Raw genomic sequence first — 14,807 nt, forward strand, 5'->3', positions numbered from 1 at the left:
ACGGCGGATCCACAACGGTTTTTCGCGTTCGCTACGTCGCCGCTAGTCTAGGTTTCCCGTCGCAAAGTTAGTCGTTTTTTTTTGGTGCCCTAACTTTAGTCAGCAAGCGCATTGCTGTCTAAAGTATGGCCGTCGTTCCCGCGTCGAAATTCAAAATTTAACGTAGTTTGCTTAAGCCGTCCGGGAATACGGAAAATCGCTACGCTTGTCGCCGTGAATCAGGCACTTGCTTGGTGAATCAGGCACTTGCGATGAAAAATTGCGGCGGTGTAACGTATCTAGGATACGTTACGCCGCCGCGATTCTACGTGAATCTGGCCCCTGGTTCCTATATTCTATTTTGTTAACTACATAGTTTTGACCAAGGTGTTTTGTAAACCTGTGTGCATAAAAAATAAAGGTGTTTTTTTTTGTGATTGTGCTAAGGTTTGTTTTTGTGAAACTCTTACTTGTGACATAGTTTAGGCATGTTATAGTGGGTACAAATACTGTGGCATGTATATTGTGAGTACCCTCGAGTTCTAGTTAACCATTCGCCTTTTAATCTCTCAGCTCCTCATAGTATCACTGTGTGGTTATTTAGAGATAATGAGGCCTTTCTCAGGAGGCTCTGAATCCTGCTTGGCAGTACTGATCACAAATTATGTATTGTTAATTCTACCAGACAAGCTCTGCCTGACTGAAAACAGACCATCAATGCGCCTTAATTTTATGAAATACCCAGAATTCTCCTGGTAGACACAGACCACTTAAATTAACTGCTTAGGCAAAAGGGGGGCATTTTCATATTTTTTGGCATGCAAGGGGTGCCATTTTTTTTGCTGAAAGCTGTGTTTTTAGCAATGCTGACATGCACCATACCGATTTATGTGAAAGGTGAATAGTGAAAGTTCCACATTAAATTTAGCAACAGATACAAAGGTTACACAGAAAAACATATAAAGTTACACAGCCATAAAAACAATGACAGTGTTGCACTAGCTTTCTTTATCTACAGCCCTGTGATAAGGAAGCAAACACAAGGCATTAGGACTGCCCCACATAAAAGACTATTCAGCCTGGTTACAGTACACTTCAGTAGTTACACTGGCCAAACCCCTGCAGCTTCAAATGACACATCTAGAATTGTGAAGGCACTGCTCAGTGAGGTTGTAGCCCATATTTATATGCAACGGTAATGTTTTTGATGCGCATTAGTTCATGTAGGTTTGTGTGAACATTATACATAAGTTTGTTTATTCGTTATGCAAACGATGGAGAAACATTCAGAATAGGAATTTTCCATAGTCCATGGGTCTGCAAAACACACATATGCATACAGTACAAAAATGCAGGCTTAAAAACAAAACAAAACAGAATTTCATACACCAATTTTTAAGCAGAAAAACAAATGGGTTTTGCAGTAAGCAACTGAACAAGTATGAATGATCCAGTAGCACAGAGGGAGCACCTTCCATGCTGGGAAGGGGTTTCCCACTTACAATATAATACAGTATATAATCGAGTATAAGCCAACCCGAATATAAGCCGAGGCACCCAATTTTACCACAAAAAAATGGGAAAAGTTATTGACTCGAGTATAAGCCTAGGGTGAGAAATGAAGCAGCTACTGTAATGCCCTGTACACACGATCGGTCCATCCGATGAATTTTTTCATCAGTTATCCGATGAAGCTGACTGATGATCAGTCATGCCTACACACCATCGGTTAAAAAAACGATCGTGTCAGAACGCGGTCACGTAAACCACGTATGACGGCACTATAAAGGGGAAGTTCAAATCCAATGGCGCCACCCTTGTGGCTGCTTTAGCTGATTTCGTGTTAGTAAAAGACGATTCACGCTTTTCTGTCCGTTATAGCGTGATGAATGTGCTAGCTCCATAACGAACGCTAGTTTTACCAGAACGAGCGCTCCCGTCCCCTAATTTAGAGCATGCGTGGATTTTTAACCGATAGACGTGCCTACAGACGATCGTTTTTTTTTCCTATCGGTTAGTTAACCATCAGATAATTTTAAAACAAGTTCCTAGTTTTTTAACCGATGGATAAAAAAACGATGGGGCCCACACACGATCGGTTACCTGATCTCCAGAACATGCAGTCTAGTCGGCGGCCGTCCAGTGTAACAAAGCCCAGCCTCCTCATCCGTGATGGAACACCGATTCCGTTTTGCAGCAGTGAGTCAGTGTTCCGCCCATCGCGGACGAGGATAAGGCGGGGCTTTGTTACATTGGACAGCCGGCAACTAGACTGCATGTCACAGCGCAGGGAGATCAGGTGCATGAGGCTGCAGATGGGCACACTAAGGCTGCCGTTAGAAATCATAAGGCCCTATACTGCCTACCTGACAGGCCCCCACTTCCTCTCCCCACCATCCATCAGAAAATATCAAATGATCTTTTCGCTAAAAATACACTAAAATCATTATTATACGACATATTTGCCAGCCTCTTCCCCCACTCTCCATCCTGAAACATCCCCTTGTAGGCCCAAAGCAGCTGCCTGCGTGAGAGGAGAGGCAGGAAGCTGGAAACACTGCGGGGACAGAAGGAGCAGGCAGGGAGCCCGGAAAGCAAGGGAATCTGGGCTAGAATTGCTAAAACTGATCCCCTTTGCAGCGCAGCAGAGAAGAAGCCAGCAGAGATGCAAGAGGAGGCAGAAGAGGATCAGTGTCTGCAGTAAGGCAGTACAGTTGGCCCTCCTGCATAGCAGGTGCCTGAGCCCCCTTTTGAACTGATGGGGCCTGGGCCCAGTACAGTAGGGCTGGCTGTACTGCCTTATAAGTGGCCCTAGCCACAGGAGGTACTAGCTTCATCAGACTAACAAACTGTATGTCAAAGATTACTTTAGACTCATTTATTAGCAGTACTACTACATCAACTATATTATATATCACACACACACGCACTGTGGAGGGATTAATCTTCACAGTAAACACAGAAGCACTGGATTTTAATATTTCAGCAGCTCAACTCAACCCAAACCCCCCCACCCAGCAGTGACTACAATCTTTCAGCCTACTAATCGCTAATGTGAACACAGATGTGATGCACTAATAGAGGTATAGCTGTAAGCTGAGCTACAGAGAGAACAGGTGCTTCTGCTGTAAACTTTGAGAATGTATTACTCCAGTGTGCATATTGCTACAGGGGTCTGTGATTGCTTGTTTTAAAACTAATTTATATATTTTTGTTCTCCTAAAATAAGTAAATACTTGACTGTTCATGCCAAAGCCATCATGTAAATGCAACTCATGTAAAAAAAAAAAAAAAAAGTGTCGCAAGCGCATTAGAAATGCATTTAAATGTGCATGCGGACCCAAACACGGGGGAAAAATTTGCGCGAATGGTTTTTATCGCTTGTATGGATCAGCAGGCTATGCACACTAAAAGATTGTCACCGACACAGACAGGTGAAAAGTATGATAAGTGTTAGAAACCTTATCTGAAAGTGAACCTAGACTGAGGCTCCATTCACACGTACGACTCCAAAGTTGCACCAACTTTGGAGTGCAACTTTGGTTGGGTGCACTTTGGATACAACCTTGGCTTTGACCAGTGATAAAAGGACAACTGTTGCATTGTATAACATTCAGGTATGACTTTCATGCAATCTTTGGGGGTCAACATTAAAGCCTATGGCCCTCGAGTTGCATGAAAGTCGGCCCAAAGCAGTGCATAAACGACGTTGCTGCAACTTTAAGTCGCACATATATGCATGCTTATCATTAGAAAAAACAAGGGGAACAACTTGTCATGCAACTTTGATGTCCAAAGTTGCATGACGAGTCCCACAAGTGTGAATAGGGTGGATAGAGAGCATCAGAAAGACTGTGATACATTCCTTTCCCAGAAAAAAATAAAAATAAATGTTGCTTCTGGCTCCTTACGGTAAATATGACAGATCTGAAGACTTATATAATTGGTCATCTAATCCCTGCTAAAGTAGAAGATTAGTCAAGATGAGAAACCCTCACTAGAGATCACATGAACAAGTACCAAAGCCTTCACATATGTCACCTGCACAAGAGGTCGCCTGGGGCAACACCTGATTCTTGACTTATGTTACTCTTTAGTTTACTCTTCACAAGATTAGCACAGCTTTATGTTCACATTTAAACCCATTTTAAAGACTTTTTTGTAAAATAAGATGCAGATAGCAGGACTTACATGCTCCCGTTTTAATTTTTTCTCCCCTGTTCTTGCGCCTCATTTTGACCTTTGGCCACATTGCCCAACTTCAGGTATGTGGGGGCCTACTGTGCTAGCTAGGATCTATGGAGCCATTTTGGAGTCTCCACTCTGTGCATGCTTCCGTTTTGAATTACATGCTTACATGCAGCAGCTCCCAGTGATCCATTAGAGGCAAAGAACCAAAACTCAGGAGATGTCAATCATTATTGTGGAGGAGGAGGAGGAGGAGGAGGAGGAGGAGGAGGAGGAGGAGGAGGAGGAGACGACATGTGGCTTTGGTTCTCTCTCTTGCCCTGTCTGTTTTTGTGGCTCTGGAAGAGGCTTCATGAAAGCTTGTAGTTCAAAAGAGGAGCACAAGAGACTTTGATGAGGCTCCATAGATCCCAGCAGACACAGGGGGCACCCACACGCCTGAGGTTGGGAAGCCACCAGGGGAAGGCATGCGCAGCAAGCACAGAGGAGAACATTTGTTGGGGAAAAAAAAAACAGCAAGGAGTGCTATAATTTCTGCTTCCAGCATCTAATTTTCTTATCTTCCGGACAAAAAAAAGAAAATAAATTTTTATCACTTTGAGAATAGGTCTACTTTAAAAATGTATTTTCATTTCAATTACCTTCACCATCAAACGTTCCTTGTCCTCGAAGTATTTTCCGCTTATGAAAGAGAGGAGAAAAAAAAAAAAATATTAGCATAGAAGGTACTTTGATATTTATCACAAAAAAACAAACAAAAAAATAAATAAATAAATAAAAGCAGCTAAATACTATATACAATATTAAAATGTATACAACGTTTTACTTTACTTTTGTGGAATAAAGTGCCTCACCACTGCTAAAATGTCCTTTCCTGGGGTCCATTAGGACTAGAAAAAACATCACATCTGCATATCAATCCAATATCCCCTTCTCAGGGTAAAATTTAACACTCAATGAGTGAGTGAGTCAAAAACTTATACAGCGCAACACATGCAAACTGAATTGCCTCTGGGCGCTGTATCCATTTCATGGGTAAAACCCTTTGACCTCAGAAGAGATGGGTTTTAATCTTTCTCCTGAAGGCCAAGTGGTCCGACTCCAGTTGGATGGTGGTTGGTAGTGCATTCCACAGGCGAGGTCCCTGGACTGAAAATCTTCGATCTCCTTTGGACTTGTATCTGGCTTTGGGTATCTGGAGTAGGTTTTGATTGGTGGATCGCAGAATGCGATTGGGGTTGTGGGCTTTTATTTTTTCGCATAGATATTGGGGGGCGTTACCTTGAATACACTTATGCATTACGCAGAGTGCCTTGAAGGCGATTCTGTCTTTTACTGGCAACCAATGAAGGGATCTCAGTGAAGGTGAGATTGATTCCCATGTTTTTTTGCCGGTCACTAATCAAGCGGCCGTATTTTGAAGGACTTGCAGACGAGTGATTTGGTATTTGGGGAGTCTGAGATAGAGGGCATTTGCATAGTCAAGTCTGGAATTGATGATTGTTCCCACCACGACTGCTATGTCCTCTTTCGGGATAAAGGGGGTGAGTCCGACTACTGACCCTATTTGTGCATCCATGGTCATATTGGTGTAGAAAATGACTCTGAGACTTTTGACTTTGGTGCTAGGGGTGATCGTTTTACCCAGAATGGGCGGGGGTGTCCATGTTGTCGCGGGGTGATTTTTCCGGTTGGCATGAAACAGGAGAAGTTCTGTTTTCGAACCGTTGAGTTTAAGATAACGGTTTGTCATCCAGTTATCTATCAAAGTAAGGCATTTCTCTAGTCCGAGATACTGATCCTTTTTGTTGCAGATGCGGAATGTCATTGTTGTTTAAAAAATACCAGTAATTGGATAACACTGAATAAATAACGAATATGCAAGAACCTCAAACAAATGTGAGAATCTTATTAATAAAACAATTTAAATGAATACTTTAGGATTAAAAAGAGTAGTAATAAAAATGATAAATCCTAATTAACCTCTTAAATCTGCCCACCACCCCCCCACACACACGCACACACATTCCCTGTATCCCGATTCCAGTTGCTGACCCGGCTTATCTGACCTCTATAAACTTTGCCTGCAACGATCCTGACTAGTCCTTGACCTCTGCTTCTGTCTGCTACATTTGCTTCAATTCCACCGATTGGCTCCTGACCAGGATGTACCTACCTAGACCATGCTATTGCCTGCTCCTCTGTACCTGCCCCGGAAGAAGTCCTTGTAGCGATGAAACCGGTCGGGCGACGAGACGCTATCTACGCCACTGCAAGTTTTTTTAAACTTTGAATTTTAACTTGCAGTTTTAATGCTTTATATGCATGTGTATCTCATGTTGTGCACAGTGTTTGAATAAAATGCATTTTACAATTTTTTTTACACAATTGGAAGCCCCCCTTTTTTATTTCTTTTGGGAATTTGTTCGGCAGACACAAGGTTCTGATCCAGTCATCTGGAGAAGCTGTTAGGGATGTATTGGAGGTATATTCCCTATGGCACCATTTCCCCATTGGCGCCAGGAGCTGACAGTTTCCTATGCTTGTATGACCTTCCATAACAGAGGGTCCACCATGTGGGGTAAGAGTACAGCCTTACTTTATGTTGGTGATTGACCTGGTGAAGGATACCATTTGGAGCTCACAGCACCCAACACTTTATTCAGCATATGTTTCAAGGAATTGGACTCGGTTTGCACTTTATACATAAGCAAAAAAATGCTGTCGTTAAATATGACCCGGCTTGTCTGACTCTGCTGTTCTACAGTCTGCCTCACCTGCCCGCTGTCACCAGTACCAGCCTGCTATCCATCAGCTGTCTACCAGCCGGCCTGCTTTACTAAAGGCTACTGATGACCTCGCCTGCATGGCGTGCTACTGGCAAGACCCACAGGCACTCGTGCCACTCTGCACTCCTGTTCACACTACCAGAGGCCCCGAACCAGAAGTGTACGAGAGGACTTCATCATTTCAGCTACAAGGTACGTGATACTCCCGCAGCAGTCACATGATCAGCTGTCCTTTCCATTGGCTCCCAATCAGAAGTCCTAGAGTGGTTGTAAACCTCAGACATGAAATATGAACAAAGCATATCCCTCTACAGCATGGGTGCTCAACCTGTGGCCCTCCAGCTGTTGGGGAACTACAAGTCCTATCATGCCTCTGCGAGTCACGCTTGTAACTCTCAGCTTTGCAATGCCTCATGGGACTTGTAGTTCCGCAACAGCTGGAGGGCCACAGGTTGAGCGCCCATGCTCTACAGTGTATACTTGTCTCAATTAGGAGCACCAAGTGTAATTTATGTCTGCTACCAGTCACTTCTGACATGTTTTCCTGACACCAAGAGAAAAAAAAAAAAAAAAAAAAAAAAAAAAAAAAAGGAGGTGACAAGGGAGGGACCTCTAGCTGATTGACAGCCTCAGCTCTGTTAGGGCCCTTTCACACGGGGCAGATCAGTAATGATCAGCTCCGTGTGTCCACAAAGCTCAGCGGGGATCCTCCGTAAAATCCCCGCTGAGCTGGCAGCTGACAGGGCGGTCCCCGCACACTGTGCAGGGACCGCCCTGTCTTTCCTCCACTCCCCCCTATGGGGGATCGGATGAACACGGACCGTATGTCCGTGTTCATCCGATCCGATCCGCAGACGGAAGGAAAAATAGGATTTCTTCCATCCGCAAATGCGGATCTTTGCGGAGGCAGACAAATTACAGGTGTCAGCGGATGTTCATCCGCTGACACCCGTAATCACATAGGGACCCATGTATGTCCCGTTTTCATCCGCAAACGGACAGATGAAAATGCGGACATACGGTCCGTACGTGTGAAAGGGCCCTTACTGTGGAGATGAGGGTGTGTCATTTCCCTCCAATCAGCTCTCAGAGCTGTCCTCACTGAGCTCTGCAGTGTGTAATTTTAGCTCCCTGGCACTTTAATTCTTACAGCTCAGACAAGCTTTAAAAAATAATTTGAACGGATGTAGAGACGAGAAGACCGCACATAAACAGGTACAACTTATTTAGAAGTATTGATTTCATCTCTGTATCACCTGAGGTCAGTCACTTCACCAGGTATACAGTATGTGAGGGTTTACAACCACTTTAACGGTGAGCTATCGGTGACTGCTTGGTCAGTGTACTGGCAGTGCGCTCTCAGCATATAATTACATAATGCCGTAAAGACATATATGTGCGGCGGCTGGGTATTAAAGCTTACCTTTCTTGCCGTTACATATATTCATTATGCGCTCAGTAATAGGTTAAAATATGGACCTCTTATGAATGAATGAATGAATGAATGAATGAATATATATATATATATATATATATATATATATATATATATATATATATATATATATATATATATATATATACACACACACACATACACACACACATACATATATACACACATATATACACATATAAATAAAATCTATAAAAGCTAGCTACACACTATACAATCTGATTGTACAATCTCCTTTAGCTTCACCAAAACCATGCAATATGAGGACAACCCTATGCCTAGGTTCACACTGCTGCGAATTCAAAATCGCGGTAAAATGTGCGATTTTGCCGCGATTTCGGCCGCAATTTAATGTAAATCGCGCCCCGAAATCGCAAAAAGTAGTACAGGAACTACTTTTTGAAATCGCAGATGCGGCGTCGCACTGATTAGGACAGTGCCATTGCCGACAATTGCCGGCAAATGCCGCCGATTTGAGATGCGATTTGACATGTCAAATCTCATCTCAAATCGCTCCAAATCGTACCCAGTGTGAACCAGGGCTAAACAATAAATTTTTCGGAAACTTGCTTTTTCAAGTGTTTCACGCTACAAAAAAAAAAGAAGAAGTACACTGTGTGGTCTTTTTATAGTCCTGTTTTTACAATGAGCACTAAGTAATATTTGCACAGTGTTCATGGTTGAATGAGAAAGTCCAGTGATCTGTAATCCTTTGAGAATAAATATATATATTAGTTGTGAACAATGATGTTAAACGTTTTCCAAGTAGTTAAAGTTCGCCAAGCGCGTCACCATTTGTGAAGTTTGCTCCTGGCTACATAACGTTGATCAGCAGGTGAAACAACTTTAACCAAAGTCTCTACACAAGAAAACACATTCTATAAAAAGGAACGCAAGACATTTTTTTTTCTTTCAAAACAGGAATTTCAAATCTGCACGCCTAGATGTCAGGTAACCTCAGTGCAAGAAAAGTGATCTCCCCACCTGTCTCTACTTGTGAGGAAATCTGCTGAGAACAAGTACTCCCTATTCCTCCCCATTATTTTCCAGTCTCTGGTTTATAGGAACAGCCTGAGCACAGGGGGGGGGGGGGGGGGGGGGGGGGGGGCATTAGATGGCATGTCAGCCCTATGAGGCCTCATTCACACTGGCACTCCTGTGTTCAGCTTTTATAAACTCAAAAGTTATCTGGAAAGTTTAAAACTTCTTTTATGCCTCTCAGACAACTTTTTTTTACATGAGTTTAGCTGCATCCAGAGTGTCTGATGGGATCCTGGACACAAAGAATTTTATTTTCTCTAAACACAGGTAAACACTCTCCATTCCCACTGGCGCGACTCCAAAGTCACACAATTTCCAGTGCGACTTTGATCTGACTTTACAGTCAATAGATCCAAGTCGCATCAAAAGTCGTACCAAAGTAGTGCAGGCGCACCGATTTGAATGGGTGCCATTGAAAAGAACGAGCTGCAACTTGTCATGCAACTTTGATGTCCTAATGGAAACTAATGAAAAATTGAAAAAGCACAACATGCATTTACTGTATATCCATTTAGAAATGTCCTTCAAGCACATATAAACGTAGGTTTAATGCTGGTTTTACACAGGCGGTCTCCGGAATGCGCATTCGCCTGCCCAGGAGGAGATCTCTCTGATCCCCACTGAGCTGGTGAATGACAGGTCCGTGTGTTCTCTATGGGGCCGTAAGATGGCAATGGGCTGCCTGTGTTTCCATGGGGCTGTCATCTGATCCTCCAGCAGTGTTGCCAACCTACCAGATTGAAATTTACTGACACGACACCCAAAATTTACTGGCACAGCCAAGTTTTTACTGGCATTTCCAAAAAAAATACAAAATTGCAGTTGTAAGTACAAATGTCAGTATTTGATGTAAGGTAGATATTAAGGCAAAAAGCATATTTCCTATTTTATTTTCAATATAGTAAGTGGCGTAGTGTGCAGCAGCACAGATCACCGACACGTCCCATCCTGAGTCACAGTGAAAGTATCTATCCATGCCAGGTGGTCCTCTCAGTCCAAAACGCCACTGACAGTCCCGCTCCCAGCTTGTCTTGTTCCCGTCCCACAGACCCGCACACGAGGCTGGGCCACTCCGCTTGGTTCCCTTGCGCCATGATATCACACAACATGCTCAGGCACTGTCTCCGCCAGACCCACCCCCGCCAGTGCCACACGAACACACTGTAGCAGGCACTTGGCTGGTCCTGGCCGCTCTGGACCCAAGCTGGGCATACCCAGTTCCGAGCCAAGCGTCGCAGCCATATTTTTTTACTGGCAAGAGAAAAAGTGTCTGTTTTTTACTGGCTGCCAGTAAAAATACTGACGGTTGGCAACACTGTCCACCAGATGGATGGGGAATGGATCCCCCACCCGCTTGTTTTTGCAGACAGATCCACTGACATACGTCGCTCCATAGAGATCTATGAAGAGTCTGATCGGGTCCGCCTGAGAAACTGACAGGCAGACCTAAATCGCACAGCCCTGTCAAATCAGCCTTAGGGCTCGTTCACAATAGCATTGCTCTCTGAAGAGCAATCCATGTATGGATCACTTCAGAGAGCATTTGGTGACGTGTGGTGAGGCGGCATTGTATTGCCTCTTCCCCGTCTGCTTTAAAATTTTGCCCCTCCCCACACGGCATTGCAAACAGTTGCAGGGCACTTGCAGAGTGGCCCCATCCATATAAATAGGCCATGTTCATCAGGCACTATTCCTGCCAAAAGCAACGGGGTATAAATCTCATCACAGCTATGCCTCTGCAGCTGAAGGGGGTAGACATTTTGTGGAGGAGGGAGAGGAGGGAGGGAGAGGAGGGGAGGACAGAGAGGAGGGAGGGAGAGGAGGGGAGGACAGAGAGGAGGGAGGGAGAGGAGGGAGGGGAGGGGAGGGGTGAGTGCAACTCAACCACCTACCCATCCCCACTTGCTAGTGTGAACAAATCCAAACAGTGCTGAGGGTGAAGTTGGCCCAACACTGAATTTCTATTGCTCCCTTTTGTCTGCAAGATTACATTAATACAATGGTTTAACTGGTAGATAGTTTTCTGCTTACAAAAAAGGTAGCCAAACACCACCTCTGGAAGCAACAATACTCTATGGCCACAAACAAACGGAGCAAATAACCGCAGCTAGTTTGTGCGCCAAAAATACTACAGAAACTCAGTCAGAAGTTATATTTGAATGTAACCGCTCAGGATACAAATGGATTGTTTGAGGATTTGCATCATTTAATTAACAGAACATGCCCACAACCTTAGAAGATGCTTTTTTTTTGTGAAGCAAACAACAAATAGGACAAAATAACATGTGCATAACTATTCACCTCCCTAAAGTCCATACTTTGTAGAGCCACATTTTGCAGCTATCACAGCTCCAAGTCGCTTTGGATAAGTCTCTATGAGCGTGCCACATCTTACCACTGGGATTTTTGCCCATTCCACCTTGCAAAACTGCTCCAGCTCCTACAAGTGTGATGATTTACGCTTGTGAACACATTTTCATGTTTCTCCATAAACCACTGAAGTGTTGCTTTAGCAGTGTGTTTGGGGTCATTGTCCTGCTGGAAGGTGAACCTTCGTCCTAGCCTCAAATCACACACGGAATGGTACAGGTTTTGCTCAAGAATATCCCTGTATTTAGCACTATCCATCTTTCCCTCAACCAGTTTCCCAGTTCTGACTGCAGAAAAACATCCCCACAGTATGATGCTGCCACCACCATCTTTGGGTGAAGACATGTGTTGGGTTTGCGCCAGACATAGCATTTTCTTTGATGGCCAAAAAGTTCAATTTTAGTCTCATCAGACCAGAGCACCTTCCTCCATACATTTTGGGAGTCTCCCACATGCCTGTTCACAAACTCAAAACGTGCCATTTTGTTTTTTGCTGAAAGTAATGGCTTTCTTCTGGCCACTCTGCTATAATGCCCAACTCTATAGAGCGTACGGCTTATTATTGCCCTATGTAAGGATACTGCTGTGGAACTCTACAGCTCCTCCAGGGTTTCCTTAGGTCTCTGTGCTGCCTCTCTGATTAATGCCCTCCTTGCCCGGTCTGTGAGTTTTGGTGTGCAGCACGTCTCTTGGCAGGTTTGCTGTTGTGCCATGTTCTTTCCATTTGGTTATGATAGATTTGATGGTTCTCCTAGGGATCATCAAAGATTTGGATTTTTTTTTTTATAACCTAACCCTGACTTGTACTTCTCAACAACATTGTCCCTTACTTGTTTGGAGAGTTCCTTGGTCTTCATGGCAGTGTTTCTTGGTGGTGCGGTCTCTGGGGGCCTTTCAAAAAGGTGTGTATATGTAATGACAGAGCATGCGACACTTAGATTGCACACAGGTGGACATCATTTCACTAATTATGTGACTTCTGAAGGTAATTGGTTGCACCAGAGCTTTTTAGGGCTTCATACATACGCACAATCACATGCCAATTTTTTTTTATTTCTGAAAATAGTTTTATGTATTTATTTTTCTAATTTTACTTCATCAACTTAGACTATTGTGTTCTGATCAATCACATATAATTCAGATAAAAAAACATTGAACTAAAGGCTGTAATGTAACAAAATAGGTAAAAAGCCAAGGGGGGTGAATACTTTTGCAAGACACTGTAGTAGGTGTCTGACAAGGGTCAAAACTGCCCGTCAGTGGAGCTCAATTTGCTGCCAGCATGAATCCAGCTTAAAGCGGTAGTTCACCCTCCTTCACCTCATTATTCCATTACTTTCGGCATCGTAGCGCGAGCTACGGTATGCCGGTCTTAAATTTTTAATCCCCGTACTCACTGTGCTATTGTTGATTGAAGAATCCGCTCCCGCGGGGAATGGGCGTGCCTATGGAGAGGGAGGATGGATTGACGGCCGGCCTCTGGTACGTCACGCTCCCCGAAGACAGCCGGAGTAGGTCTCGGCTATTCACAGCGCCTGCGCACAGGCTATGCGCAGGCGCCGTGAATAGCCAAGCCTATTTCGGCTATTTCCGGAGAAGCGTGACGTGCCAGGGCCGGCCGTCAATCACCTTCTCTCACCATAGGAACGCCCATTCCCCGGATTCTTCAATCAACGATAGCACAGTGAGTACGGGGATTAAAAATTTAGGACCGGCATACCGTAGCTCGCGCTACGATGCCGAAAGTAATGGAATAATAAAAAAAAACATTTTTTTTTTTTTAACAGGGTGAACCCCCGCTTTAAATGAAGGCATTCGAAAATTAATAGGCAGCAGGTAGCTTTCGCTGCAAGAGTACAAGTAAAGATGCTTCTAATTGTAATTATTATTAGATTTAAGTATGAGCAATGCCATGGAAGGTCACACAAGGACACTCAACTCTAGAAGGTTAGGATAAAAACCAGAAACATTGTAGCAAATATACCTCAAATAAGCAAATGTTTAAATTTTTTGGGGGCTCTTCTAAAATTGTTAAAGCGGTTGTAAACCGCATATATAATTTTTTTTTTTTTTTTTACCTGCAAGGCAAAATGCATAATCAGCTAGTATGCACCGCATAATAGCTGATTATGAAATACTTACCTAAAAACGAGGTGAACAACACTTACCTGGTTCACGCCGAGCGAGATGTCATCTTGCTCCGGCGTGTCTTCCGGGTATCGCCGCTCCAGCGCTGTGATTGGCTGGAGCGGCGCCGCTCCAGCGCTGTGATTGGCTGGAGCGGCGATGACGTCACTCCCGCGCATGCGCGCGGGAGATTTAAAAATCGGCAAGGTCCGCGGCTGCCGGATCTTCCGCCGTGGATCCCCCCTGCGCATGCGCCGCCCGCATTGCGAGGGGAATATCTCCTAAACGTACAGGTTTAGGAGATATTCTTTTTACCTACAGGTAAGCCTTGTTATAGGCTTACCTGTAGGTAAAAGTGCAAATTTAAGGTTTTACAACCGCTTTAATGGAAATGCATACCCGGTGGTTCTTTACCACTTAAGGACCGACTCCTGCACATATACGTCGGCAGAATTGCACGGCTGGGCACAAGCACGTACAGGTACGTCCTCTTTAACCACTTAAGACCCGGATCTTTAGGCAGCTAAAAGGACCTGGCCAGTTTTTGTGATTCGGCACTGCGTCGCTTTAACTGACAATTGCGCGGTCGAGCGACGTGGCTCCCAAACAAAATTGGCGTCCTTTTTTTCCCACAAATAGAGCTTTCTTTTGGTGGTATTTGATCACCTCTGCGTTTATTTTTTGCGCTATAAACAAAAATAGAGCGACAATTTTGAAAAAAAAAATGCAATATTTTTTACTTTTTGCTATAATAAATATCCCCTAAAAACATATAAAAACATATTTTTTCCTCAGTTTAGGCCGATAGGTATTCTTCTACCTATTTCTGGTAAAAAAAAAAAAACAAGCGTTTATCG

At 43.9% G+C, this 14,807-nt stretch overlaps 1 protein-coding gene across 1 annotated transcript in view; it reads right to left on the bottom strand.

Moving 5' to 3' along the window:
- ARHGEF26 (Rho guanine nucleotide exchange factor 26) overlaps positions 1-14,807 on the bottom strand; it is a 229,365-nt gene that overhangs the window by 198,196 nt on the left and 16,362 nt on the right. Inside the window, 1 exon segment of the mRNA XM_040349186.1 lies at positions 4,809-4,848. Within this exon segment, the coding sequence (XP_040205120.1) occupies positions 4,809-4,848 (40 nt within the window).

This window comes from Rana temporaria, chromosome 4, assembly GCF_905171775.1.
Source record: "Rana temporaria chromosome 4, aRanTem1.1, whole genome shotgun sequence".
NCBI lineage: Eukaryota > Metazoa > Chordata > Amphibia > Anura > Ranidae > Rana > Rana temporaria.